The sequence below is a fragment of the Neolamprologus multifasciatus genome, chromosome 22 (assembly GCF_963576455.1).
Source record: "Neolamprologus multifasciatus chromosome 22, fNeoMul1.2, whole genome shotgun sequence".
Classification (NCBI taxonomy): Eukaryota; Metazoa; Chordata; class Actinopteri; order Cichliformes; family Cichlidae; genus Neolamprologus; species Neolamprologus multifasciatus.
In genome coordinates, this window is record NC_140459.1 from 13,107,093 (window position 1) to 13,132,761 (window position 25,669).

General features: G+C 40.6%; 2 protein-coding genes and 1 long non-coding RNA gene across 5 annotated transcripts in view; all 3 read left to right on the top strand.

Annotated features, from left to right (window-relative positions):
* The window catches only part of LOC146493076 (uncharacterized), a 423,488-nt gene extending 407,558 nt beyond the window's left edge, over window positions 1-15,930 (top strand). The window contains exon 3 of the long non-coding RNA XR_014871944.1: window positions 15,881-15,930. This is a non-coding gene — a long non-coding RNA (uncharacterized LOC146493076). The remainder of the gene's footprint in view (window positions 1-15,880) is intronic.
* On the top strand, window positions 510-5,447 carry eomesa (eomesodermin homolog a). 2 transcript variants are annotated; one of them, XM_085148669.1, is made up of 7 exons: window positions 511-1,996; window positions 2,445-2,599; window positions 3,410-3,531; window positions 3,768-3,926; window positions 4,101-4,162; window positions 4,293-5,011; window positions 5,138-5,447. In XM_085148669.1, the coding sequence occupies exons 1-7, from the start codon at window positions 1,287-1,289 to the stop codon at window positions 5,149-5,151; spliced, it is 1,941 nt and encodes a 646-aa protein (XP_085004795.1). In that variant the 5' UTR covers window positions 511-1,286; the 3' UTR covers window positions 5,152-5,447. The 2 variants fall into 2 exon arrangements, with proteins under 2 accessions (XP_085004794.1, XP_085004795.1); XM_085148668.1 differs by having other exon boundaries at window positions 510-1,996; window positions 4,293-5,447.
* A 1,385-nt stretch (window positions 15,931-17,315) lies between the features above and the next one.
* The window catches only part of LOC146493081 (sodium bicarbonate cotransporter 3-like), a 47,319-nt gene continuing 38,965 nt past the window's right edge, over window positions 17,316-25,669 (top strand). For both annotated transcript variants that reach the window (XM_085148661.1, XM_085148663.1), the window contains exon 1: window positions 17,316-17,480. In XM_085148661.1, coding sequence (XP_085004787.1) covers window positions 17,439-17,480 — 42 coding nt within the window. In that variant the 5' untranslated portion in view covers window positions 17,316-17,438. The remainder of the gene's footprint in view (window positions 17,481-25,669) is intronic.

Here is a 25,669-nt window from a genome sequence, read left to right on the forward strand (position 1 = left end):
TGTCACTATGAATGTGTATTTAAATATTCAAAATCAACAAAACCTGATTGGAGCAATTTAATTTTTTTTTTTTTTTTTAAATTGCAGATCAAATTAAACAACCGACTTATTTTTCCTTCCTGTTTTCTCATTTGCTATTTAGCAGACTCCTTTAATGCATGAAATAAAACGGGCCTCATTGTTGTTTGATGCATGCAATTATGCAACTACTGAACTATAATTTTAAACCTGCTGTAGTTCATGAAAAAAAAACGAGCACAAAAATAGTAAAGGTTTTAAATGATGCTTTTTAAAAATGTGTTTGCATTTATTTGTTTTAGATTTGTGAAGGTGTCTAAAGCTATAGCACCATAATATTATTTTTCGCATAATCTAATAAAAAGGAGGTGCTTATCTGCAGTAAATGATCACTGATAATACTCGAAACGTTTAAAAAACGTTTTTTCTCTCTTGTTTTTCAGTTGGTTTTGACAGTTTTTTTTTAAAACCAACTGAAGAGGAGCGCAGGAGTCCAATTATAGTTGATATGGTGCACATACGAGTTCTTTTTTCTCATTAGGGTTGTTTTCACGGGCAGTTGATTTGTATTTACAGATAACGACAAATGACCGTAACGTGACTCTTTATATCTGAATGCGTATTTTGTCTCTGTGCTGATCGGTGATGGCTGATCAGAAGCGATTTTCCGCGAGTGACTGGAGATGCAAAACTTGTGAAATGCGACCAAACGCTGTCAGTTTCGTGTTTGTGCAGAAATTACGCTTCTCCTCTTTAGCGTTCTTAGTACAGCAAACAATATGTTTTTGTGCACTGATTTTTAGTATTATTTTTATAGTGAAACGACACGAAATTGCGCGAAGACATTGTTCCGTACAAGTCATATCTACTGCCGCGAAGGGGTAAAAGACAAATAAATAAATAAATAAAATAAACTTTCTCTTCTTTCTCTCGTATTCTTCCTACCGCACACTTTCTAATTGAATTAGAGTTGTGCGGCTATTGGCTATGGAGAGGGCTGGTGCCCCCTCATGCTTTCTCAAGAGCTCCTCCCCTAACAGAGAGGTTCAGCTCTCTTATAAATCGTCTTATAAGAGGCGCTGAACATCCCCTACCCAGGCAATAATCTCATCTGAAAATCTGTAGGTGCGGAGAGGGTTCAACCTCCCGTCATTCGTAAGGGAGGGAGGCTGCAGAGACAGAGACAACCAGGGCGACTGTGGCACCTCCTTGGCTGAGATTCACCCTGGACTCTTGAAATTCTTTATTTATTGCAAGATTTGAAAACAATGCAGTTAGAGAACATCCTTCCCAGCGCTAATATCAACTTACCCAAGACCTTTTACAATCTGTCCTCGTCGGACAGCGCTAACAACAGCCCCAGGCCATCGTCGCAGCTTGAATATCAAGACGTAGACCGGACGGAATCAGAGTCCAGCAACGCTCCTAAGAAGTATCTGAGCGGGGTGGGAAACGGGATGCTTGGCGAGGGAGAGGGGGACACTTTCACTAAAGCCGGGCCCGATGGGAGAAAAGGCTCCCCGGTGCTGGGTGAGGACGATTTGACGAACGGTCGCCGGTACAACATAGATGAACTTGGCTCTGACAGATACTTCATCTCGTCATCCCAGGCGAGTTCAGACATGGCAAGCCCCTGTTCACTCTTTCCTTACGCAGGACAGACCGGGTCAGTGTACACCGGGTCAAGCAGCTCCAGGTACCCGGCTTCACTACATTACGGATCCGTCCTGCCGCCGACAGGCTTCTCCTCTTCCTCCGTGTGTACCGGTCGGAGCCAGTTTAGCAGCGGAGGGTATCAGTTCAGTCAGGGTCCGGGCTGTTTGTATCCCTCCTATCCCGGGACAGGGACGGGTATTGGCTCCATGTCTCTGCCGGGGTCTGCCGCCGGAGCCAGAGCGCAGGTCTATCTGTGCAACAGACCTCTGTGGTTGAAATTCCACCGGCACCAGACCGAGATGATCATCACCAAGCAGGGCAGGTAAGCACGTTTGGTTAAAAAGGACGGATTTAACAATACAGAAAATTAAACATTAAATTCATATTTACTTGCATCGGCTCCATAAAGTATTTTATTATAATATATTTAATTTTAGTTACAAGAATGGCTGTTCATTTTTTGTAACATTTTATGCAGGCGCAAAATTGTAATTATTCTGCCTCCCCCGACCCAACACGTCGGGGGTGGCAGGGTTTCAGTTTTAGTTTGGGGGGAGTTTTAATGCCCAATTACGCATCAGGACAATCATGACACTAACAAAAAATGTGTACATTTAAATCTGCAAAAAAACAACAGCAAGCACGATTAAATAATTCTGGCAAATTCAACCCTTGAAGACGTTTATCAATAAAGTTTTGCTTTGCAATTTTGTGTCTTTTGCACTGAAAGCTAACGAATTTTTTCCTGTTGTTGTATTTTTTGCCCCCAGACGGATGTTTCCATTCCTCAGTTTCAACATCACTGGACTCAACCTCACAGCGCATTACAATGTCTTCGTGGAAATTGTTTTGGCTGACCCGAATCACTGGCGCTTTCAGGGCGGAAAGTGGGTCACTTGTGGAAAAGCAGACAATAATATGCAAGGTGAGTAATGCAATTATCACAGTTTTACGAGTACTAAAATTGTACTTTGTTTTAGTGAATATTTTCTTTAAAAAATTAAAAAAGAAATGACAAAGCTTTTTAGAAACGATGCAACAGATGCTATTTAGTCGCAAGTGTTTTTTTTTTTTAAAACAAACAAACTCTTATATTAAAAAAATAAATAAGTTTTTACTGACAAGAAAAAAAAACGATCGTTTTTGTGAAGCGTATTTTTTAAAGGCAGTTTCCAGTGTTTTAACGCAGCAACATATCAATTTCGGTGCAGTTTTATTTAAATGGCCACGTCCTTGCCATGAGCCTGTAAGGCGTGAAATTACTCGATAAATGTGGCTTTTAAATAAGTGCTATATTTAACAGTTCCAACTTTTAAATACATGAAAAAATAGCACCTTCATTTTAAAATGTAAAAGTCGAGTAGAGATGTGAGAAAATATGAGGGAAGCATTCATTTTTCAAGTGTCCATTTTTGGTTCAAATAAATGGGGAAGGATTCATAAAATCATCCCCATCATCAGAACTACTGTCAGTTTTTGTAGGTTATTTAATATTTTTAAATTACAGTTACAGGCATGTTTTCATTTTAGTCATATTTTATGGATTTATTTGATTTTACTGTAACACAGGCCTAATATGATCAGAAGAATTATTGCTTCTGAAAAAAGAAACAAATACTAAAAAGCTGCATGTGCTTTTTAATATTTTTTGCAGTTTGCACAGACCCGTGTTTATATTCTTTCAGTTAGTCATGCTACTAAAAGTCTATTGATTTTTAATTTTTTTTAATTTTAGGTAACAAGGTGTATGTTCATCCTGAATCCCCAAATACCGGTGCTCACTGGATGAGGCAAGAAATCTCTTTTAGCAAGTTGAAGCTGACCAACAATAAAGGAGCCAACAACAACAACACACAGGTTAGATATAGTTTTTAGATATGGCTGAATTTCTCTTTTTCTTCTTGTTTTTTGTGTGACATAGTGTTTCAAATACTCTTGCTTTATTTATTTATGTATTTTTTATCATCAGCTGCAAATGCTTGGATACATTTCCAGAATATTTCCAGTCTTTGATTAATATTTGTGACTTGCAGCTGCAGTCGTACGTATCAGCATGCATAGCGTTGCACTTATCAACCACTTCTCATTTTCAGATGATAGTCTTGCAGTCACTTCATAAATATCAGCCGCGGTTGCACATTGTGGAGGTGACAGAAGATGGAGTGGAGGACATGAGCAATGAGGCCAGAACTCAGACCTTCACCTTCCCAGAAAACCAGTTTATAGCTGTCACAGCTTATCAGAACACAGATGTAAGCACATGATTGGTCTCTTTATTTTTTCCCTTTCTGATACAACAAATTAAAATTATTTGATTCTAAATTTTGTTTTAAAAAATGCAATCTTTAATATTGTTTTTCAGTCTTTAATGTAATAGTTTATGCAACGATGCATATTATTAATACAAGCTTTCGTCTTTGTTTCAGATTACACAGCTAAAGATAGATCACAACCCATTTGCAAAAGGCTTCCGGGACAACTATGACTCGTACGTGTTCTGCATTCAAAGCAATGTGGTTTTTGGTTTTCTTTGTGTGGTGCCCTTATTTGTTTGTTCAAAACCAGAAGTAGCCTATTGCAATTCATTTTTGTATTTGTTTTCTTTCTTTGCTAAACAGGATGTACACAGCTCCAGAGAGTGACAGGCTGACTCCATCTCCTACAGACTCGCCGCGCTCTACCCAGATTGTGCCCGGAGCCCGCTATGCCATGCAGCCTTTCTTTCAGGACCAGTTTGTCAACAACCTGCCTCAGAACCGATTCTACCCTGGCGAACGCGCCGTTCCCCAAACCAACAGCCTTCTCTCCCCGCAGAGTGAGGATGCCAGCGCAGCTGCTTCTGCCCAGCGCTGGTTTGTCCCCCCAGTTCAGCAGCCGGGCTCCAACAAGTTGGATCTGTCATACGAGAATGACTATTCCACAAGTAGCCTGCTGTCGTACGGCATTAAGCCCCTGTCCCTGCAGACATCCCATGCTCTCAGCTACTACCCAGACTCGGCCTTCGCTTCCATGGCTGCAGGCTGGGGAACCAGAAGCTCTTACCAGCGCAAAATGACCACAGGCCTTCCCTGGTCCCCTCGTCCAAGCCCCCCAGCCTTCCCGGAGGACCAGCTGGGGGCAACTAAGGAAAAGCTGTCTGAGGAGAACGCGCCACCCACCTCAACCTGGATTGAAACGTCCCACTCACTGAAATCAGTGGACTCTGCTGATTCTGGTGTGTACTCCATGGTGTGCAAGAGGCGCAGGATGTCCCCAGGGGGCTCAAGCACAGAGAACTCCCCAACCATCAAGTGTGAGGACTTGACCACGGAGGAGTACAACAAGGACAACCCAAAAGGCATGGGTTATTATGCATTCTACACAAGCCCCTAAGACTCTATTTATTTAAACTAAATATAAATCTTTCGTTTTTATTGAGTGCTCTCCATTCCTTGTTAATGTCTTTTTTCTCTTTTCTCTAAAGGTGCCAAAGCTTAGTGTTCCCCCCAAGCAAGCTGCACAAGGTTTTTTTCCCAGGCCAGCCCCTCCCACATACCTGAGCAGAAACATGCATAGTGATTGTTGTTTTTTAAAAATAAAAGCATGTACCAATTAATTCCTTTATTTTTGCAACTTTTTTTGACAGATGTGATTTTTTCCCCCCTCCCGTCCCCCATGCATATTTAAGTCATTTTTGTTGTACAGTATTTGTGCACTTTAGAATGTGATGTATCTTGTACAAATTGTCTTCATGGAGGTGTTATTAAATGGATAATAAAACAGCTTTTCATGAAGCACTGTTCAAATGTCTGAGTATGTTTTATTTATATGAAGAGCGATCAGTAACAGCTCTCGGATGTTCACCAGCCGCAAATACAAATCTATGCGTGCATTTTAAGACGAAACAGCTCCCGCGTTTGATAAAAACACTGCATTTAAGACATTTTAGTACAATTGAAGAGCAAGTTTCTCATTTTTTTTACAATCTACTGCCTTTTATGGCTGGAAAATTGTGGCCTTCAAAATAAAGCACGCTTAATGATCGTTGACTTTGCAACAAAATAAAGTGTGTAAAATCCACAAGGAATCTAAACATGCTGGTTCTCTCAAACTGAGCAAAAATCAGTGAAAGACAATTCTGCCTTATTTTGTGTTCGTATAGATGGAGGTCAGAAGTTTTAACCAAGCGAATAAGGCACACAATAAACACCATTTCCAGCTGTACTTTGTATGTTTCAACTGATTAAAATTTGACTCATCTCACTAATAAACTATATTTAGTCTTGTTTATTTTAAAAAAAATATGAATTTTAATTATTCTTTTTTATTTCACATGCAGACAACTGTGACCATAAATAGGAATAATCAGAGGAAACAACAGTAAATATTAATGACATCGGATGGTATATAGATTAGAGGTTGTTTTAAGGCAACAGTAATGTATTTTTTTGCGCTTCACCCATGGAAATGTAAAGCTGAAATTCTCAGAATCCACGGTGCGTATGCATAAAAGCGCTGAGCCATCCTTTTCATGCCACAAATAAGTGTTACAAGGTAACACAGCGGCTCACAATTCAAGTGAGCAACGTGCAATTTAAGTATAAGTTTTACATGACATGATTCACAACATAGACTCAATTAGGTGAAAAGCACACAAAGCGGGGAGGGAGTACTACCATTTCCACTGTTGTTGCCATGGCGTTTTCACACATTTTATCATTTACCTAAGAATGCAACTGCATGTGAGGCATGTGTATACTTAGAAAACACGAAGAAGAAAAAAAACTAAATGGAAAACAGTCCATAAACCATCCATCTAAGGGCAGCGTTCAGCTTAACACCTCTATTTATACTGTGCATCTATGGCCTCTCCAAAAGTGGATTGGTGAAACTAAAATCCGCAAAAAGAGAAGTCATAATATTCACACCGAGACTTCTTGGCTCATGTTCTCAGCGCCTGTTTTTTCTTCGGTGAAAATACTTCATATCCATCCCCATAAGGACCCCAATTTGAATTGATTTACATACTTGAATTCTAATTAATTCTGTTGTCAGACTCCTTGACAAAGTGAGGAGTCTGACTAACTCCAATTAACACCTCCTAACAAGGTAGAGTGCTTGATTGCCCCGGCCTCTCAGGAAAGCTGTAAGAAAAAGGCTCTTCGGGGGGAGGGGTTTGGGCCTAGAGAATAAAAATGTTTGCACTTGTGCGTGTCAGCAAATTGTATTTCAGTGCATCTGATGATGTTTTTCTTCTCCTTTTCATGTTGTCTTGACCTCTGTTCGTCAGTTGTCGCGATGTGGAGAATAGCTGTCAAGATTAGAGCCGTATGACCACAGTTTCCACACTCTCTCGAAAGGATAGTTGCCGAGATGCGAGAGTAAGCGATACACTGACAACAGAAGAGGAAGGCAGTACATTTGTAACTCATTGGCAAGTAATTGGCAGTTACTTCAGCCATCGCATTCCCCTCTTATAGAAGCCACAGAGTAACTTCTTATGTCAGCAAAGTTTAGCGTATTCTCTTAAATTTGCACGGCCTGACATAATGGTGCTTTCATAGTAAAAGAAAAAGAAAGAATTTGACTCGAACTAAAAATAATACGATGGCTCGAAACATTGCGCGCATATTTTTAGGTGCCAAAAGGGAAGTCAAGACGATGCAAGACTCCTTTTGTGTTGCTGAAGATTGCTTTTCATGACACTGGCTGTGCACTTGGAGTGATGTTACAGAATAAACTTGGGAGTGATCAGACACATTTCTGATGGTGATCGATACCTTTCTATGACTTTTGCACTACACCACACCCATTTTAACTATTGTCGTGACCATCACACCATCTCCAAGGTGAGTGCCTCGTTTGTCAAGATATGTCGCCATGTTCAGCAGTTACTGCCCAATCTCTGCCATCATCACTCAGAAATAAAACCTCCTGTCCATGAAGTGATATAAACAGCAGCGGCATGATGTACAGACACTTTGACCGAGTCTAAACTACACATATAATCTTAAGCCGAAGCTTTGTAAAGATCCTCTCACAGTTTGTTTCACAAGTTAATAGGAGGGGATTCTTGTGAGCTCCCTGCAACTCTAAAGAACAACAAGTCGATAGATTGTGTCTTTCTCAACCATTCAAGCAAGAAGTACAGTAATCAATAGACACCTCTGCAGCATGCTTGCAGCAATTCAACTCGTGTTAACTTAGAGATATGCGCATTGGGATAAGGCCTGAACAATTGACTGCTCTGCTCTACAGCTGTTAACACTGCTAGCTACATTCTCAGTAATTGACTGTGTTTTGTTGAAGTGTCAGTAATACAGGCCTAGGAGGACCAGAGTCTTGCAGTGAATGTGTAAAACTTGTGTGTTTGTGTCTGTTTGTGTGTGTGTGTGTGTGTGTAGGTGAACAGTCGCATGTCTGTGCCCTTCCCTCAGGCTGTCCTTTGGTGACCATGTTGAGAGTCCATGTAAGAAAGGCCAAGGAGGCTATGGAGATATTGTACCCAAGGAGGGCTGACATCTAAACACAGATGAAGGCCTGAGGCTGTTTCCTCACCTTCAGTCACACTCTATTACTGCTCTCACTGACTAAATGCAGCCACGGGCAGACGCGTGTCTGGGTCAAGATTTTATATCCGCCCCTTTTAAAAAGTAACAGTCATGGCTGAGACAGAAGCAATTTTGATTCCTCTTCACACTATATTTCCTCTTTTGATGTGTTGATAAATGTCACCTCTGTTAAATGATTATCAAGCCACTTAGAATTACTGCAGAATTATTCCTCGGGGACTCTTTGAGTCTCATATGGCCACTCTGTTGTTTTGTGATGCTTTCACTCATGATCTAGTTAATCACTCTTATTTTACAAAAGCTTTTGGTTTAAATATCTTGAGGTTAATGTCATTTGTCTAAGGGAGTCACATCTACTTCTTGTAATTGTTTCTGAAATGATGCAACACAGTTTTCTTTCTGATTACTCCACGAACACAGAGGCAAGGAAACAAACTGTACTAGATTATACCGTGACACCTTTATACACCAATGTCTGTCCTGTAATTTGTTTTATGTATAACAACCATGTGCATTGTTAAGTGGAGTGCATTGACAGTATTTGAGTGTTCTTTTGTCTTTCCCAGGGTGTTTTATGTACACAACATGAGGCTTTATTTAGTTCATTGCTTTCTTTTCACCAACAGTAGATGTGGGGTTGGAGGGTAGGTTGACTACAGTATGAATGTAATGCTCACAGGTCTGCTGGAGTGAGACCCTGGTGTGAGATGAGTCTCAAGTTAGCAGGGCCACAACGGTTTGGAGAAGACCGTTGAGTGTTGGCAGAGAGCATGGAGGTGAAAAGAACCGGAGGCGTAGAAGGGCCTCCTGTTGGTACCCATAGACTGCATATGCAGCACACAAGCAGGGCCTTGACTCATTGGTGCATGGATAATGCTGGAAAGAGTATCCCGCAGCTAAGCTGCACTTAACAGCACATTGATTTCAAACCCCTGTGTTCCCTCTGGAGGGCAGTGGAACGCACCTCGACGGGCCAGACCCCCACCCTTTTCCCTCTTCCCACCTTCTCCTTCTGATCACCAACACCATTTACCCTCTCCACAACCTACCCCTCCCACTATCTGCCCATCCCTGTGTCGATTTGGGTACACCATACTGGTCACTGGCCTCTACTCCTCCTTCCCCCGAATGTCCCACAGGAGTTGAACAGGATTTAGGGGCACTAATGCTCCCGCAAGACATTGGTCTTGAGAGCAGTGTTTAGGGTAGGGCACATAGATGCAGCTGGGTGGAAAAGATCTGTGGTCAAAATCAATGCATTGGCACTTTGATGGAGCGTTCAGGCAGATTTGGGAATTTCACATTCTCTTCCTTTTTTCTCCTGGAACCCTCACAAAGCCTCACCACTGGAGAAAAACAACATCCACTAACCCTTCTGGGGAAAAGGGACTCTTCATTTCTACAGCTTCTGAGACAAAACATGACACAATCAATATTCATTTGGTGGGTTTTACTTAACATTTTACACTCTCTAATGTGTCACCTTTTGCAGCTCACTACCAATTGAAAACTATCTTTGTGACCTCTGTAAGGATTCAACAAGTTAGATATTTTTTAAAGATTTATTTATGCTTTTTTTTTTTGCAAATATGGCATCAAGTCTCCAGTTCTTTTAAGCACTACAAGTTTTTAGCATTGTTTTCTCCCTTTCTTATTTCCTGAAGCTGCGAAAGGAGAAAACTTTCTTTCCCATCATCACCACACCTTGCAATCTGCATCTTTTTCTGCGAGTCCCAGCACAGGTGGATGCCAGTGTGGTGATTCTTCCACTTGTCTAACTTCTGACTCATCTCCCAGCTGCATTATACTGATGCATGTTTAAGGAGCAGTACACAGCACACTTCTTTGTGTGCTAATGGGTTCTCAGCATCTTTAAGACTCAGGCTACAATTAAGAGGTGATAGTTTGATCTCCCACCTCGCAGTTCTATTTCTGAGCTGCCGCGTGATTATGCCGGAGGTTGATGGGTGGGTGAGGATTGGGCTCTATTTAAAGGAAAACGCCCCTGAACACTTCTGAACGAGCAGACTTCTTTGGCTTTTTGCACCTGTCTGGTTTATCTTCGAAGTGCATTTTGTGCCACACCTATGAAAGAGAACCAGGAGATTATGTAATAATGCACATGACTGAGGGTGTTCACTGGAATAACAATAAAAGTTTTGGTGCTTTAGTGGGGCTGAAGATGGGCTTCCTGGGCTGGATCATTTAGATAAACTGCAATAGTGAAAATTATTATGATAATTTGGGCACATCAGCTTTACATAGTAAATTTAAACTGTGGCTTTCTTTGTGGTCCACCATACAGTATTTTCAGTCATTTGTCATGATCTAGAAATAAGTGAATATGTACCTTAAATCATAAAACAAGGGAGAGGAATAGCAGACAGAAGAGAAAGCAGTGTATCTATAGAGTGAATGAAATATCTTCATTTCTGGCTGTGTTGACTTGTATGAACAGAAGGAATTGTTTAATACGACATTGCCATCTGCTGGTGAAGATGAATAATTACAGAAAAGTGGTACCCAGGATGAATTTTACAAAGATTCTGTAGAAGTATATAGATTTAGATGCAAATACTTCAGATGATTAGCCAGCATCATCAAGCATCTTACTTATAGGTGATATAACTTCTACTTATAGGGCCATTCAGTTTTTATCTCAACAAGAACATTGGTGTTGTTGGTCACTCAGGTTTAGGTGATGAAACATGAATGTTTCCACATTAGTTTAGGATGAAACTCTTGAGGAAAAGATGTGGGGAGAAAAGCCTGAAGGATGCCAAATAACACAAGGCCAGGGCTGAAAATCAGCAGCAACAAGTCTTACGGCGTGATGAATCTAAGTTAGAAATTTTTGGTTGAAACTATCATTAGTACAGAGGTACGACATTGAGTGTTTATAGCCATCTGTAAAATGTGATGCAGCTGCATTTCACCCACTGTTATCTTCAAAATTCATGGAATTATGGAGACAAAAAGTAGCATTACAGCTTGAGCCAGCATGCAGTACCACCCAGAATATGTCGGAGAAGCAACAATCTATTTTTTCAGTATGACAATGATCCCAAACACACCACCAGTGCAGTAAAACTATACATGGATTAAAAAACAAGAGAATGGAACACAGTGAGCGTCCCTAGAGCCTGAACCTCAAAATTATTGAAGCAGTTTGGGATCATCTTGACAGAGAACAGAACAAAAGGCAGCCAACATCCAAGGAAGAGCTTTGAATGTCCTTCAAGAAGCCTGCAAAACATTTCCTGAAGACTTAAAGAAATGACAAGAAAACATGAGTAAGAGAGTTCAGGCTGTGGTAAAGAATGAAGGTGGTCATATCAGATATTGACTTTCAAGCTTGATAGAACTACAGAAACTCTGTTTTTGCTTTATATACTACTGTATTTCCATGTATATTTGCACGTTTCAATAAGTAACTGCACATATTTACCATTTTCTTAGCAAAATAATGAGACATGAGGTGAGGCTCAAGATTTCTGCACAGCAGTTCCCTTTTGTTCCTCTGTTCCCTTTGTGTTGTTTGTTTGTTTTGCTGCAGAAGTGAACATGAGAGTGTAATGAGCTGACAGTATGTTTGATAGCAGGCTACTGTTGTGCCTTTTGCTTAGGGGAAAGTTCTGCTTTGAGGCTTGTGTGTCACCTGTTCATATCAATAATTAATCAACCCTTGCACACAAATAGCTCTGACACTCACACATTTAATATATATCACACATTTCTGTGTTTAACTTTTTTTGCAGGGATGATTTTCAGGAATCATTCTCATCCAAGCTGTGCTGCTGAAGCTGAGGTGGCATGACCTTAAGATTAGTCTGGAGGGCAAAAAAAAAAAAGAAAGTCAGCATTTCAGACCTCCTCTTTCCTCCTTCATGCTGACATTCACACCTAGAGCCAAATTAAAATCACTAGTTTACTTTACATGCATGTCTTTGGACTATAGGAGGACATCGGTGTGACTGGAGACAATCCATGCAGGCACAGGGAGGAAAATGCAAGCTCTGCAAAGAAAGGACTCTGCTAACCAGCAGACACAGCTCAGCTGAACCTGCGAGGATGTGAACTACACCTGTGCATGAATCATTATAAAACATAAAGAAGGTTTAAATTAATACAGTGATCTAAGCGTATCTGTCTCTACCTGTACTGAACTTGCTAAAGATAAAAAATATTTTAAAAAGACAGTCTCTCTCTCTAGATGTTTGGATGATTCAGCCAACCGGTTCTTACTAAATCACTGGTTCAGATATAACTAGAGTTTCAAGAAACAGCAATGGGTTTTAAGTAATTGCATTACTTACATTTCAACCCCCTGACACTTTATCGCCACACTTCTATTCATCTGAAACCTGTAACTCCTTGATGCTGTTCTTCAATAGGAAAATGAATAACATTCACCAGCAACTCAGTTCGAATGCTGTTTCTACCCCCTCTTCAGAACCTCTTCTCCAATTTGAGCCCTTTTCCACCTCTCATGTTCCGGATATGTCCATATGTAAATCGAAGCCCGCTACATGTCATCTTGAACCTATGCCTACAGGACTGTTGAAATCTTGCCTGTCTTCCTTACTCCCACTCATCACTCATTCCTTCTTTATTCAAGATTGCTTCAGTCACTCCTATACTGAAAAAACCTGCCTTAGATCCTAACAACCTTCGTCTATTTAACAATCTACCCTTTATTTCTAAAATACTTGAAAAGTCGCAGCTCAACTTCATTTACACCTGGTTCATAATAATACATACGAGAGATTTCAATCTTCCACTCATGTCACTGACAGCACAGAAACCACTTTATTTAAAGTCACTGATGATCTTCTACTCAGAACTGGCTCTTCTCAACATTCTCGTCCTTTTGGATCGGAGTTCAGCCTTCGACACTGTCTCTCACTGCACCAAATCATTTCAGGTTAAGAGCCTTGGTGTCATCCCTGAAGATTACATCCTTTTCTTTCCATCCAGTTTGCGTCCAGTCTTGTTCATAGCCTCGTTACGTCCTGCATTGACTACTGTAATTCTCTTTTACGTGGTCTTCCCCAAAAATCCCTCCATAAGCTTCAATTGGTTCAAAACTCAGTTGCTGGGCAGATGGTGTGGAGGGAGGAGGAGAACCAAAATGCAGACACTTGGAACAAAACTATAATTTAACAAAGGGTGAGTCGTTCATTTTTGGCTGGGAAAAGATAGAAAACAAAAAGGCAGATGAACACTATTGGAAAACTAAATTCTAAACACAAGGGACAAAGAACAAAACCTTGAACATGATTAAAAAACTGAACACGAGGACAGAACTCAACAGACAACCTGACACAAAACAAAGGAAGACAGAGAACTTAAATACACAGAACGTTAATGAGGGAAGTGGAAACACATGGGGAACACAGCTGACACAAATGAACATGGCGCCACAGAGAAAGCAAAACACACTGAACACGAGACTGTCAAAATAAAATAGGAAACATAATGAGAGGAAGACTATGACAACACGAGATTGACAATATGACATGGAAAATGGAGACATGAAACACATAACAGACTGGGGACACGGAATGATAGACAAGGAGAGGAACATGGAAACAGATAAGGGGAACAAGGGACAGACATAACTAAAAATCATACATAGCGGACAAGAGACTTACACAGGAAACAAAAGGATACATAAACAAGGGAGCATGGATGAAACTTTAAACAAAACCTAATTAAGACATTGTAATAATAACACTAGAACTTTCCATTACTCTAATACATCACAAGAAATCAGACAGACAAAATAAACTCAAAATACTGGGTCACAGACCCAGTGTCTTGACACCAACACATCACCTCTGTCCTTCAGGAACTTCACTGGCTCCATGTGAAATTCCCTGGCTAGCCCGGAGAAGGCTGCATCCCTCGCTCAAAACACACAGTCAAATTTTCTATGTAAGAGGATTTAAACTTTTTCTTAGTCTTTACTACATGATTCGTCTTACAGATTAATGTTTTTAGAAGCCTGAGCTTATGTTATTTAATCAGAAAAATATCGGCTTGTTCTTGTCTCTTTATATTCTTTTACTTTTAGAATGACCAGAAACATACAGGTGATGATATCTCTCTTTTAATTAAAAAAAAAAGTAATAAAAAAATGTCCACAGTTTTTTTTTAGAGAGACATTAACCTCTTTCAAGGTTTACTTCTGAAAGATCCAGCCTATCCAGGATTCTCAGGTTAGGAGTCTTCTCTCACCCTCGTTCTCTGCGGTCTGCTGGAGCAGGGGGGCTAGGAGGAGGAGTTGGCCGTCCGACTGGGGTCCGGAATGTGGGGCCTCCCTGCTGCTGCGGAGTCGGGGCGATCTGCTTCTCCCCACCGCAGGGAAAAGGGTAACACAACCTGGGTCTGGGTGCAGTTCCCCCCTCCAGGGGCAAGGGTACCCAGACCCGGTTCGTAGAGTACGCTTGGGGAGTGTGATTGTGTGTACAGCGTCTCTTTATGTCTGTCTCCACGTTGGTTGAGTGTGGAGTAAGTGCATATGAGAGCATGAGGGTGGGAATGGATGTTTGTATCTGTGTGTGCCTGTATGTCTGTGTCCATATGTCAGGTTGGGTATCAGACGCCACCTCTCTGAGGACAGCTCAGGCCCTCCAAGGCTTGGAGGCCTATCTCCCCCCACCACTTCCCCTGCCGGGGGCGGACTCCCTCAGACATTGGTGCGTTGGTGGTTCTTTGTGTCCGGGGGTGGGCGTCCGGGTACACACCGGCTCACTCCTTGGCGGCTGCTTGTCGGGGCCTGGAGCCTGGGGCTCGCTTGGGCCACTTCGGAGGTGGGGTGCCCCCGGCCTCTCGGCCTGGGGCTCGGTCACTCAGGCACAGCTGGCTGCCGGCGGAGCTCACGGGCACGTCGCTGCAACCCCCCCTGGCTTCTGCTCCGTGGCTGCTGGGTGACCCCTCATCTGGGACTCTCCTCAGCTCTTTCTGGGACAGTGGCACGGCTGCCCCTCTGTTGGTCTTCCTTGGTCTCTTGTGTTCTGGGGGCCTCTGGATGTCTGGAGTTTTGATCTCCTCCATACCTGCTTCATGCCCTGGAGGACGGGGCAGTGGCCCCCCACACCCTCTAGCAGATCATTACATGAGGGAACCTTTTAAGAAAACAAGCGCGTCCATGCTCACAGATGTACACACGGGTGATCTCACACACACAAACTACACCCTTTTTGGCTCCTACCTCAATGCACACTGTGCTGTCGATCTTACGTGCTGCACAATAATGTTTAATATTTAGTATTTACTGTCATATTCCCATATATCATTGTGATGTTGTTTATTGTATTACTCTCGTTTTCTTCTGCTTGTTTTCTTTTTTCTTTCTCAACAGGTGATCCAGGTGATCGATATATGTATTTTTTTTTTCTGCTTATTCTGTTGGTTTTTGTTTTTTTGCCCTTCTCCCCCGTCCCTCTTCTCAACTGTTTTTCTTTCCCTCTTTCTTTCTCCCTTTTCTTTCCCCCAGTCAAGTCTGTCCCGTATTCAGCAAGTGAAAATAAAATAAAGAATAAAAGGTGAATCAAATGGACCATTACGGCAAAGCTGGGATGGTCAATTTGGTAAAGAAAATCCGTTGGGCATCTTTCTTCGCCTTTAGACAATAATTCTGATGGCAAAAGAGCCAAACGGGACAGGCAAAAAAAAAAAAAAAAAAAAAAAAAAAAAAAAAGACAATATGACATGGAAAATGGAGACATGAAACACATAACAGACTGGGGACATGGAATGATAGACAAGGAGAGGAACATGGAAACAGATAAGGGGAACAAGGGACAGACATAACTAAAAATCATACATAGCGGACAAGAGACTTACACAGGAAACAAAAGGATACATAAACAAGGGAGCATGGATGAAACTTTAAACAAAACCTAATTAAGACATTGTAATAATAACACTAGAACTTTCCATTACTCTAATACATCACAAGAAATCAGACAGACAAAATAAACTCAAAATACTGGGTCACAGACCCAGTGTCTTGACACCAACACATCACCTCTGTCCTTCAGGAACTTCACTGGCTCCATGTGAAATTCCCTGGCTAGCCCGGAGAAGGCTGCATCCCTTGCTCAAAACACACAGTCAAATTTTCTATGTAAGAGGATTTAAACTTTTTCTTAGTCTTTACTACATGATTCGTCTTACAGATTAATGTTTTTAGAAGCCTGAGCTTATGTTATTTAATCAGAAAAATATCGGCTTGTTCTTGTCTCTTTATATTCTTTTACTTTTAGAATGACCAGAAACATACAGGTGATGATATCTCTCTTTTAATTAAAAAAAAAAAGTAATAAAAAAATGTCCACAGTTTTTTTTTAGAGAGACATTAACCTCTTTCAAGGTTTACTTCTGAAAGATCCAGCCTATCCAGGATTCTCTTTTTATACACATTCATGTAACCAACCAGTTAAGTAGTAAACTGTTTGACTTTGTGTTTTCCCAAGCATGTTTAGTTTTATAAATCGGTGTGCACTTCAAACACTATTTCTTTGAATATTTTTTTCTATGAGATAAGCTAGTAGTAAGATAAGCCTGATTCATAATTAGGAAATTCACATTATTAAAGCAGCAAAGTCTATAGAATAACCTATAAAAATAACAATATATAACAAAAGGAAAAACACTTTAAAATTGGAAGAAATATAATTTAAATATTATCACGTATATAATACAACAATACAACTGAATTTACTTTACATATTTTTTGTTTGTCCAACTTAGACCCAGTACAAAAGAAAATGTCAAATGTGAAATGCCAAATTTAAAAAATGGATCCATCTCACCTTTTAACCAATCAAATATGGGCTGCTTGACTTATACTGTGTCAGTTTCTCTCGTCTGTCTTTCAGTGCCCTAAGTCTAATTCTGAGTATAATCATCCTCTACTCTCCAGCAGGGTTGACGAGGTAAAACATAAGAAAAGGTCCGTTTGGGACTTCACGCGTCAGAGGAGTAGACCCCACCCTTGTTGTTTCGTTTTGGATTTTAATTGGTCGAGAATGCCGGGCGTTGAAAGTCAATTGGAAACACGTCGCTGTCGATCACTTCAGAGGCTTTTCTTACCCAGTTCATAGGAAAACGACAAAGGCTGCCACTTACCGCAACTATCAGCTGGGCCGGGCACTTCTGTACATCAGCTGGCAGAAACCGCTAACCGCTCGCAGGGCAGGTGAAATGGACTATCCTTCGGAACAAATGAAGCCCCTGTTGAGAGCAGTGAGTACCCGCACAGCACGACCCAGACGTCCGTTGTAACTGTGCAGGTCTTTTGTACGTATTTGCCCCTCGTTTGCCAGGTAGCAGTAAAGTATCAGGGATGCGTGGGAGTCAGTGAGGCAACATCCGGCGACTGCTATTGTTAGCCGGATTTCTATTTGTGTCACATGCCGTAGCTGCAAGTTCTCTTAGAAATTTATTTACCATCCCGGTTGTTATTCGCATAGCTGGAATTGGTTTGCTTTGACATAATTGGCCTGCTCGCTTAACTTATTACCGTTATTAAGAACAAATGATATAAAAAAATGACTAAATCAGTTACTTTGTTGCCAAAGTGGCTTACTTTAAGAAACAGAATATTTATATGGTTACAAGCATAAGGCTACTTTATCATGCTTGTAATTGATGACGGGTGACTGTACAGGCAGTTGTGCATTTTTCTTCTCACGTTCAACAAGTTAACCTGTCTATGTGCCCAGGCTCCGCAAGCGAGGACATCTGCCGCTAGCACGTCTACAGAAATAAAACCTCGTTTGCATATCAAATGCCCCCAGAATAGAAAGCCGCTTTCTGCTGTGACGTTTCCGTGTCAGGAAATGCTGCTAAAGCTTACTGTAAAGGTGTAGCTCGACAGGAAAAAATAAATACGTAAGTGACAGGAAAAAAATGCACAGCGTCAAAAGAGTCAGGACCACCTCTCGACTATTTGATGTTTAAACGCAGTTGTGGGCGAGAACAGGCTAAAGTCGCACATCTGTTGGTGTTAAAGATAGGAGGATGATGAGCGCATCAAACACACAGTGCTGCTTACAAGACCCCCTCCCAAAAAAGAGCTAAATTTAAAATACAGGCAGGGTGACTGACGTCATGGCTGGTGTAGGGTTATACACTTCTGTCTTTATGTGGCATGCATGTTTGTGCGCGTGAGAAAGTGTGCATGCAAGTGAGGAAACTCAACCACACTAGCCGTACAGTGAGAATGACTTGTCAGCTATCTGCGCACTTCTTTCCAAGATACGGAGGTCAGAATGTGCTCTGACACTAGGCCCCTTTGTGTGCTTACATATTTATATGACCAATCTCAAGAACATACCATTGTAGAGCTTTGAGTCGGGCAGTGTGTTTGGTTCCGCTACCATCTGTATGATTAAATGCATGAATCTGTTTCAACAAGCTGCTCATGGTATTATCAGGTTTGCTGTTTGACCACTGCTATTGTTGGGAGGCTTATTGAAATGTGCTTAAGCAGCGATAATCTCATTTAACTGCGACTGAAGACTTAGCAATTGTTTAGTTTGGCCCTGGCTCTTGTTCATTTAAAACTACTTGCTGTTAGAGTCCCACAAAGTATGCACACATGCTATGTTCTGGCACAGAGCGGTCATTATTCTCTTGAGTTTATGCCATATACAGTAGACTTGGGAATAACAAGACACCCCACGATATGATGCTATCACAATGCTTCACTCACGATACGATATTATTGCGATTTTAAACATTTTGCAATATGAGGATTATTGCAGTAATATATACTGCAATCAACTTTTTTTTTAAAACTGCAAATTATGTCTTCAAAGTTAGACTTTGTCAGTATGTTTTATCCAATTGGATGAGTTCGTATCACTTCAGTTATTTATTTACTTTTGCTGAAAAGAGAGATTGTCCTGCATGCAAACACTGTCACTAAAACCAGCCATAAATGTTGCCTTAGGACAGCCAGTCTCCTACCAGTCTGACATCAGTGTGTTTGAATACGGTCTAGTTGGCAATTACATGCATTCTACTTCTGATAAAACAGCAAAAAGTGTGTAATACCATCAAACTTCAGTCCGCACAAGTTGAAATTGTTTCTTTGTAAGGAGTTTGCTGTCCTATTATTACTTGTGTGACTTAGCCGTTAGCTTCCTCTGAATGAGGAGGTAGCTTTGTTGTGCTAAGTCTGTCCAGTGTTGGATAATTTTTTTTGGTTGAACCAATTGAACTTACGTTTGCTAGGCTAACGTAGAAGGATCTTGGAAAAAAAAGCGTCTGGACTTCTCCAAGTTTCCTTAAAGACATTTCACCTCTCATCTGAGAAGCTTCTTCAGCTCTAAGAGCAAATGGGGGAGAGTTCCAGATTTTAAGGCCTATGGGAGTGTCCCCAAGAGGGTCATGGACTCCCATTGATCCTCTACCTAATCACATGAGCCTAGGTGTGAAAACAGGTGCGGGTCACAATCAGTCAAGGTTTCAGGTGAACCCATTGTGAAACCGAGTCTCGCCCTATCATGTGATTTACTGAGGTCAAAAGGCCCAGGATGTGAGTGGGCGTTAAGGCGTCTGGGAAGAGATCACAAAACTGGATTTTAGATGGCAGACAATTGGTGTCGTAAGCCACCGCATCTGTTCAAAGAAGATTGTTCACAGTGGACATAGATGGCTTCTTTCACTCCTCTTTCAAGCCATCTGTCTTCTCTGTCAGAGTGATCTTTGTCCTTTAGATGCAGATTTACAGCCGTCGAGGTGGCTCTTCTATGTTGTGCCATGCATTTATGAAGTGGCTGTTTGGTCTCTCCATTGTAGATGTGTGAGCACTCCTTGCTACACTGTACAGTATACACTACGTTGTTAAGTTTGTTTAGGAGTTTTGTCTTTGGGATGAACCAGTTTTTGTCTGAGTGTGTGGCTGGGTCTGAAGTACACTGGGATGTCGTGTTTGGAGAAGACTCTCCCGAGCTTCTCTGATAAACTGGCTACATAGGGGATGACAACGTTGGTGCGTTTGTCTTTCTGTTCCTCCCTAGTTGGTGTCTGACCTTCTTTTCAGTGCAAAGAAGAAGCTTCTCGGATGACAGGTGAAATGTCTTCAAGGAAACTTAAAAGAAGTCCAGACGCTTTTCTTTTCAACCTCCTTAGACTACAATGACCTGGATGACTGAGAACCTTAAGGCATACTTGCTAGGCTAACGTTATCTCAGGATGGGGGTGCATGAGATGAGCCCTCTCGTTCAGAATATTTCTAGAGTATTTGAATTTATTTAATAAAATATCAATATTTGGTGATATAACGCAATATGTTGTGATGCAAAATATATATATTCTGCTGATAAGCTAGTTTCTTCTCAGGCAATGTTTGTGGTATTTATAGGGAGGCCTTTGCATGGGTTTTACTTCATGTTTAATTGACCAGCCTCAGTGCTAGAGAATGGTTTTCTTTTTATGGCAGAATAATTTTATGATTGGCTATATTTTGCATGTTTGATCTTTATCATGAGTATATAGCCTTGAGTCTATTTCACCTGTCATTGGGTGAAAGATGTGGTACACCCTGGACAGTAGAGCAGGGTGATGTGACCAAAAATATTTATCACGATATACATTTGAAAATTTGCGATAACGATATAAGTGACGATATAATTGACGATATAATTGACACTAGACAAAATACTTTACAACTCCACAACTTTATTAGTGCAAAAAACACCATCAATGTATTTTCAATTAAACAAGCAGCTGTTTTTTCCATTAAAGTTATATAAAAATGTAACAGTGCAAATTCCTTGCTGACAGTTTAACCAAAAGGCATTTCCAGTGGAAATTGGCTGACATATCCTCAGCATAACCATGTATAATATCCACAAAACTTAAAAAAAGATTATACACACACAACACAGTAATATTGGGGCGACCATGGCTCAGGGGGTTGGGAATCGCATCTGTAACCGGAAGGTCGCCGGTTCGATCCCTGGGCTCTCTGTCCTGGTCGTTGTGTCCTTGGGCAAGAAACTTTACCCTACCGCCTACTGGTGTTGGCCAGAGGGGCCGATGGCGCGATATGGCAGCCTCGCTTCTGTCAGTCTGCCCCAGGGTAGCTGTGGCTACAACTGTAGCTTGCCTCCACCAGTGTATGAATGTGAGAGTGAATGAATAGTGGTATTGTAAAGCGCTTTGGGTGCCTTGAAAAGCGCTATATAAATCCAATCCATTATTATTATTATTATTATTATATTATGTTGAAGCACAGTACGTATCACTCCGCGAGGCTCCTGCCTACGATAGCCGTAATGCTCCGGCAATCCATCAAGCGGTGCGGCTTCGTAGCTTAGTAAAGTCGTACTAAAACATTTGACAGATTTTCGAGCACCGTGTACGACATAAAATCGTTTCGAGGTCAGTAAACACAACCAGAATTCATACATAAGGCACACGGGATTATAAGGGGCACTGTCGATTTTTCAGAAAAATCAAAGGATTGATTTTAAGTGTGCCGTATTAATTCATTAACACAGTAATAATGACGGCCCGCTAGCATGCTCTACCAAAAATAGTGCTTTGTTGTGTATCTGATGGACGAAAGCTAAACCAATTCCACACCACTGAAGTTGCAGCATTTTTACAAACCAATTCTGGTTCATCCGTTTCATTCAGTAATCTGCTTTCGCCCTTCTCATTCTTCGTCGCCGCCATGCTTTTTCCGCCATGTGCGTATGAAAACAAAGGCACTGCGCATGCGCGTTTTACCCATATTCTATCGCAATATTTCATTTTCTTATCATTGCCCAACATTATACCGGTATTACCATGAACGGTATGATATGGCGCAGCCCTACTGGACAGGTTGCCAGTTAGTCTATCTCAGGATAGATAATCATTCACACCTAGGGCTGCCACGATTAGTCATCTAGTCACGATTACGTCGACTATTAAAATTGTTGACGACTAATTTAATAGTCGACGCATCTTTGAAGGTTTGTAAGATCCCAAAAGACGCAGGAATAAGTAGTAGGATTTAAGAGTGTAATAATGGACTGAAACAGAAGATGGCAGCACTGCATGTACAAGGATGCCGGCTGCCGTTAAACCCCGAAAAAGAAGAAGCTGTGTCCCAGAATTCATAGCGCGGCCCAGCGCACTTGTCAACAATGGCGGCAGCTAGTTAGTTTTAATATTACTCTTATTATTCTTTTTGGGTCACAAAATAAAGTTTAACATATTTTCAGGCGAGAATGTAGCTGTGTAAACCTCAAATATCTGCTCAGTCTGCTCAGAACACCGGACTCCCGGCCAATCGTTTTCAAACCCACCGCTGTCTTTCACTACTCAGGTTAAATATATATAAGTCACTTAAATAACTTAAAAATGTTATTGTTTGGCTTTTTTTTTAGTATTTTATTTGTTCCTGAGTAAATCGATTTGGCTGAGAAATAAAGTTATAGTTTTTACACAGCTGAATAAACGTCAAGCAGACAACTGATTATCAGAAGTGTGAGATGCTCGAGAATTTACTCCGGTGTCCTGTTATATTTTAGATAGCAAGGAGTTTATTAAACTTCACCGAAACAATCTGCAAATGTCATTAAAATTTAATAAACTATCATCTTGTCTTTATTTTTAGTTAGCACATACCTTAAACGCTTCAAGCTGTAAGCTAATGGTAGTTATATAAGATGCGTGCTGGTGCAATAAGCTGTACGTTTTACGTCCAATGGATGCATGGTCTGATTAGTCGACTAATCTCAAAAATAATCGGTGACTAGTCGACTATCAAAATAATCGTTTGTGGCAGCCCTATTCACACCTATGGCCTATGTAGGGCTGCCAAATTAAAATAACTCGTGCATGTTTTTGGACTGTGAGAAGAAGCCAGAATACCTGTAGAGAGCATGCAAACTCTACACAGAAACACAAACTCTACACAGAAAAGCAAACTCTACACAGCTGGTGGATTTAAACAGAGGATCTCTTGCTGTAAGTCCTTTGTATCATAGCAGAGCTATAAATACTATACCAATAGTTTAAATGTCTTGAAATGTATAAACATATTTATTGAGGAAAAAAATACTACAACAAAAAAACATCAATCACAAATTGTCTACAAACTAAACTTAGACCATTGGGGTTTCCCTTTTTTGTATCTCGTCCATTTTGAATATTGGGCCTAATAAATCCAAATGTGCTATTATTACCACCCCGATTTCTGTTTTTGTTTATTGACTGCACTGATCAACTTCAAAACTACTGATATTATTAATATTGATCACCTCTTAGATCTATTGTAATATAGTGTTCTGCTTGGAAACCTTGGGTCCTGGAATTCATGTAGATTTTACTTGTACAGTCCACCTAAATAATGTTTCAGACCAAGCACCCTGTGATGACAGGGGTGTTTGCCATCCTGTTATAGTTAGGATTTGAGAAAGAAAGGAAGGAATGAAGAATGAAAGAAAAAGAATTGCCTGCTTGGGTCAGGATCACAAAGACTTGTTTCCACTGGTCTTGAGTGGTAGACTGATCTAAAATTGGCTCTTAGATCAGCTTGATCCAGCTAAGCTTCCTGATCCAGCACTATCCTGGGTTGAGTAAATGCTGTGTCTCAGAGGTTCTTTCTTTCTTAGAAGCAGAAATCATAGAAAAGCTTAAAGAAATTAGGTGATTCCATAACAAACCGACAGGATAATGAATAATTTTAATGGATAGTAAACCTGAAGATTTCCAAGAAAAACAGTCCCAAATATTCCTTTGATTTAGTCAGTGTGGGGATTAGATTTTTTTTAATTTACTTTTCTCTTTTAGTAAGCAGTATGCCTAGACTTTGTAGTGTTGATTAGCATAGGAATTAATTGATGCCTTTTGCATTTATTTGTAGTAGAAAATCAAATTCTTTCACATTTTGTGTTTTTAAACTGACACAAAGAAGCAGCATTTTAAGCAGTGAAAACTATGTTACTGTTACTGTTACCCAGTAACATAGTTTAGTTTGCTTAAACGAGGCTTGTAGTAAAAAGTGATTTTGGTCCCCAGTTCCAGGAGAAAAGCAGTATATAGGCACCACTCCATTTACTGTTGGCTGGCAATCTAATCTAGGGTGAACAGGAACACAAAAATGAAAGTTGGGCAGGCTGTCTTGAATGTCTCCTTGACATTTTTCTTGAACTTTCTAGCAAGGAAAGTAACTGTTTTATATGATTTTTATGCATTTGAATAGAATTGAAAAAAACAAAACAAAAACATGTTCTCACACTTGAAAAGAGTAAGAAGCTATTTTTTCTTAATTCAGTGAGATAAGTGATTAAGAGACTGACCTTACAATTGTAAAGCTGACATGGGGGTAGAAAGCAATGTCATGACAGGCAGAAATGTTCAACATTTAACATGTGACACAGAAATGACAAATGCAGCTGGGGAATTTATTAGGTACACCTTTAATTCTTCGTGGCACAGATTCAATCAGATGCTGAAAACACAGATTCCTCTGAGAATTTCCATGATTTGAATCTCCTGTTACACGTCTTCTGTGCTCTCTTGGATTGAGATCTCATGACTGTGGAGGCCATTTGAGCACAGTGAACTCATTATGCTCAAGAAATAAGTTTAAGATCGTTTGATTTGTGACATGGTGAGTTATCCTCCTGGAAGCAGAAATCAGACGATGGGTACACTGTGGCAAAAAAAGAATGGACATAGTTAACTAAAATACTCAGGTAGGCTGTTGTGTTTAGTACTAATTGATCACCTTTTAAGGGGCTCAAAATGTGCCAAAAAATATAACCAAGGCCATTACACTAACAGCAGTAGCCTGATCTGTTGACCTACCATCTAGATGTCAGTAAGTTTTTCACATCTTCTATTGTTAAGTTTTTGTAAGCCCTTGTGAACTGTGAAGCCTCAGTTTCCCGTTCTTAGTTGTGGTGTGGTCTTCTGCTGCCTTCTTCCCATCTGCCTCAAGTTTGAACAGAAATGCTATTCTTTATACCTTGGTTGTAATTGAGTTACTTTGTCTTCCTATCACCTCAAAGCAATCTGGCCACTCTTGTCTGACCTCTGCCATGAACAAATAATTGTCAACTCGCTCACTGGATATTTTCTTTTTTACGATCACTACCTGTTAACCTTTAGAAATGGTTGTGAAGGAAGATCCCAGCAGATTAGCAGCTTCTGAGAATGCTCAGCTCAGAATGTCACCAACAATCATGCCACGTTCAAAGTCACTTAAATGACCTTTCTTCCCCGTTCTGATGCTCTACATCTAGACCACATCTTCATGCCTATATTCTTAAATGCATTGACCTGCTGCTATATAATTGAATAATAAGAATATATGTTACTTGTTGCCAGATTTTAAGCTTATGCCTCTCCTAAAAACGATTATGCTGCGCAACACTGCTGGATGTTGCTGTGAGTTCAGTTTTGCAAAATCTCATGTTCTCATT

Excerpts from the sequence above, each read along its gene's own strand:
- eomesa (XM_085148668.1), top strand. The coding sequence starts at position 1,287 with ATGCAGTTAGAGAACATCCTTCCCAGCGCTAATATCAACTTACCCAAG. Across the intron at positions 2,600-3,409 it reads AGCAGACAATAATATGCAAG|GTAACAAGGTGTATGTTCAT; the intron begins GTGAGTAATGCA and ends TTTTAATTTTAG. Across the intron at positions 4,163-4,292 it reads TTCCGGGACAACTATGACTC|GATGTACACAGCTCCAGAGA; the intron begins GTACGTGTTCTG and ends TTTGCTAAACAG.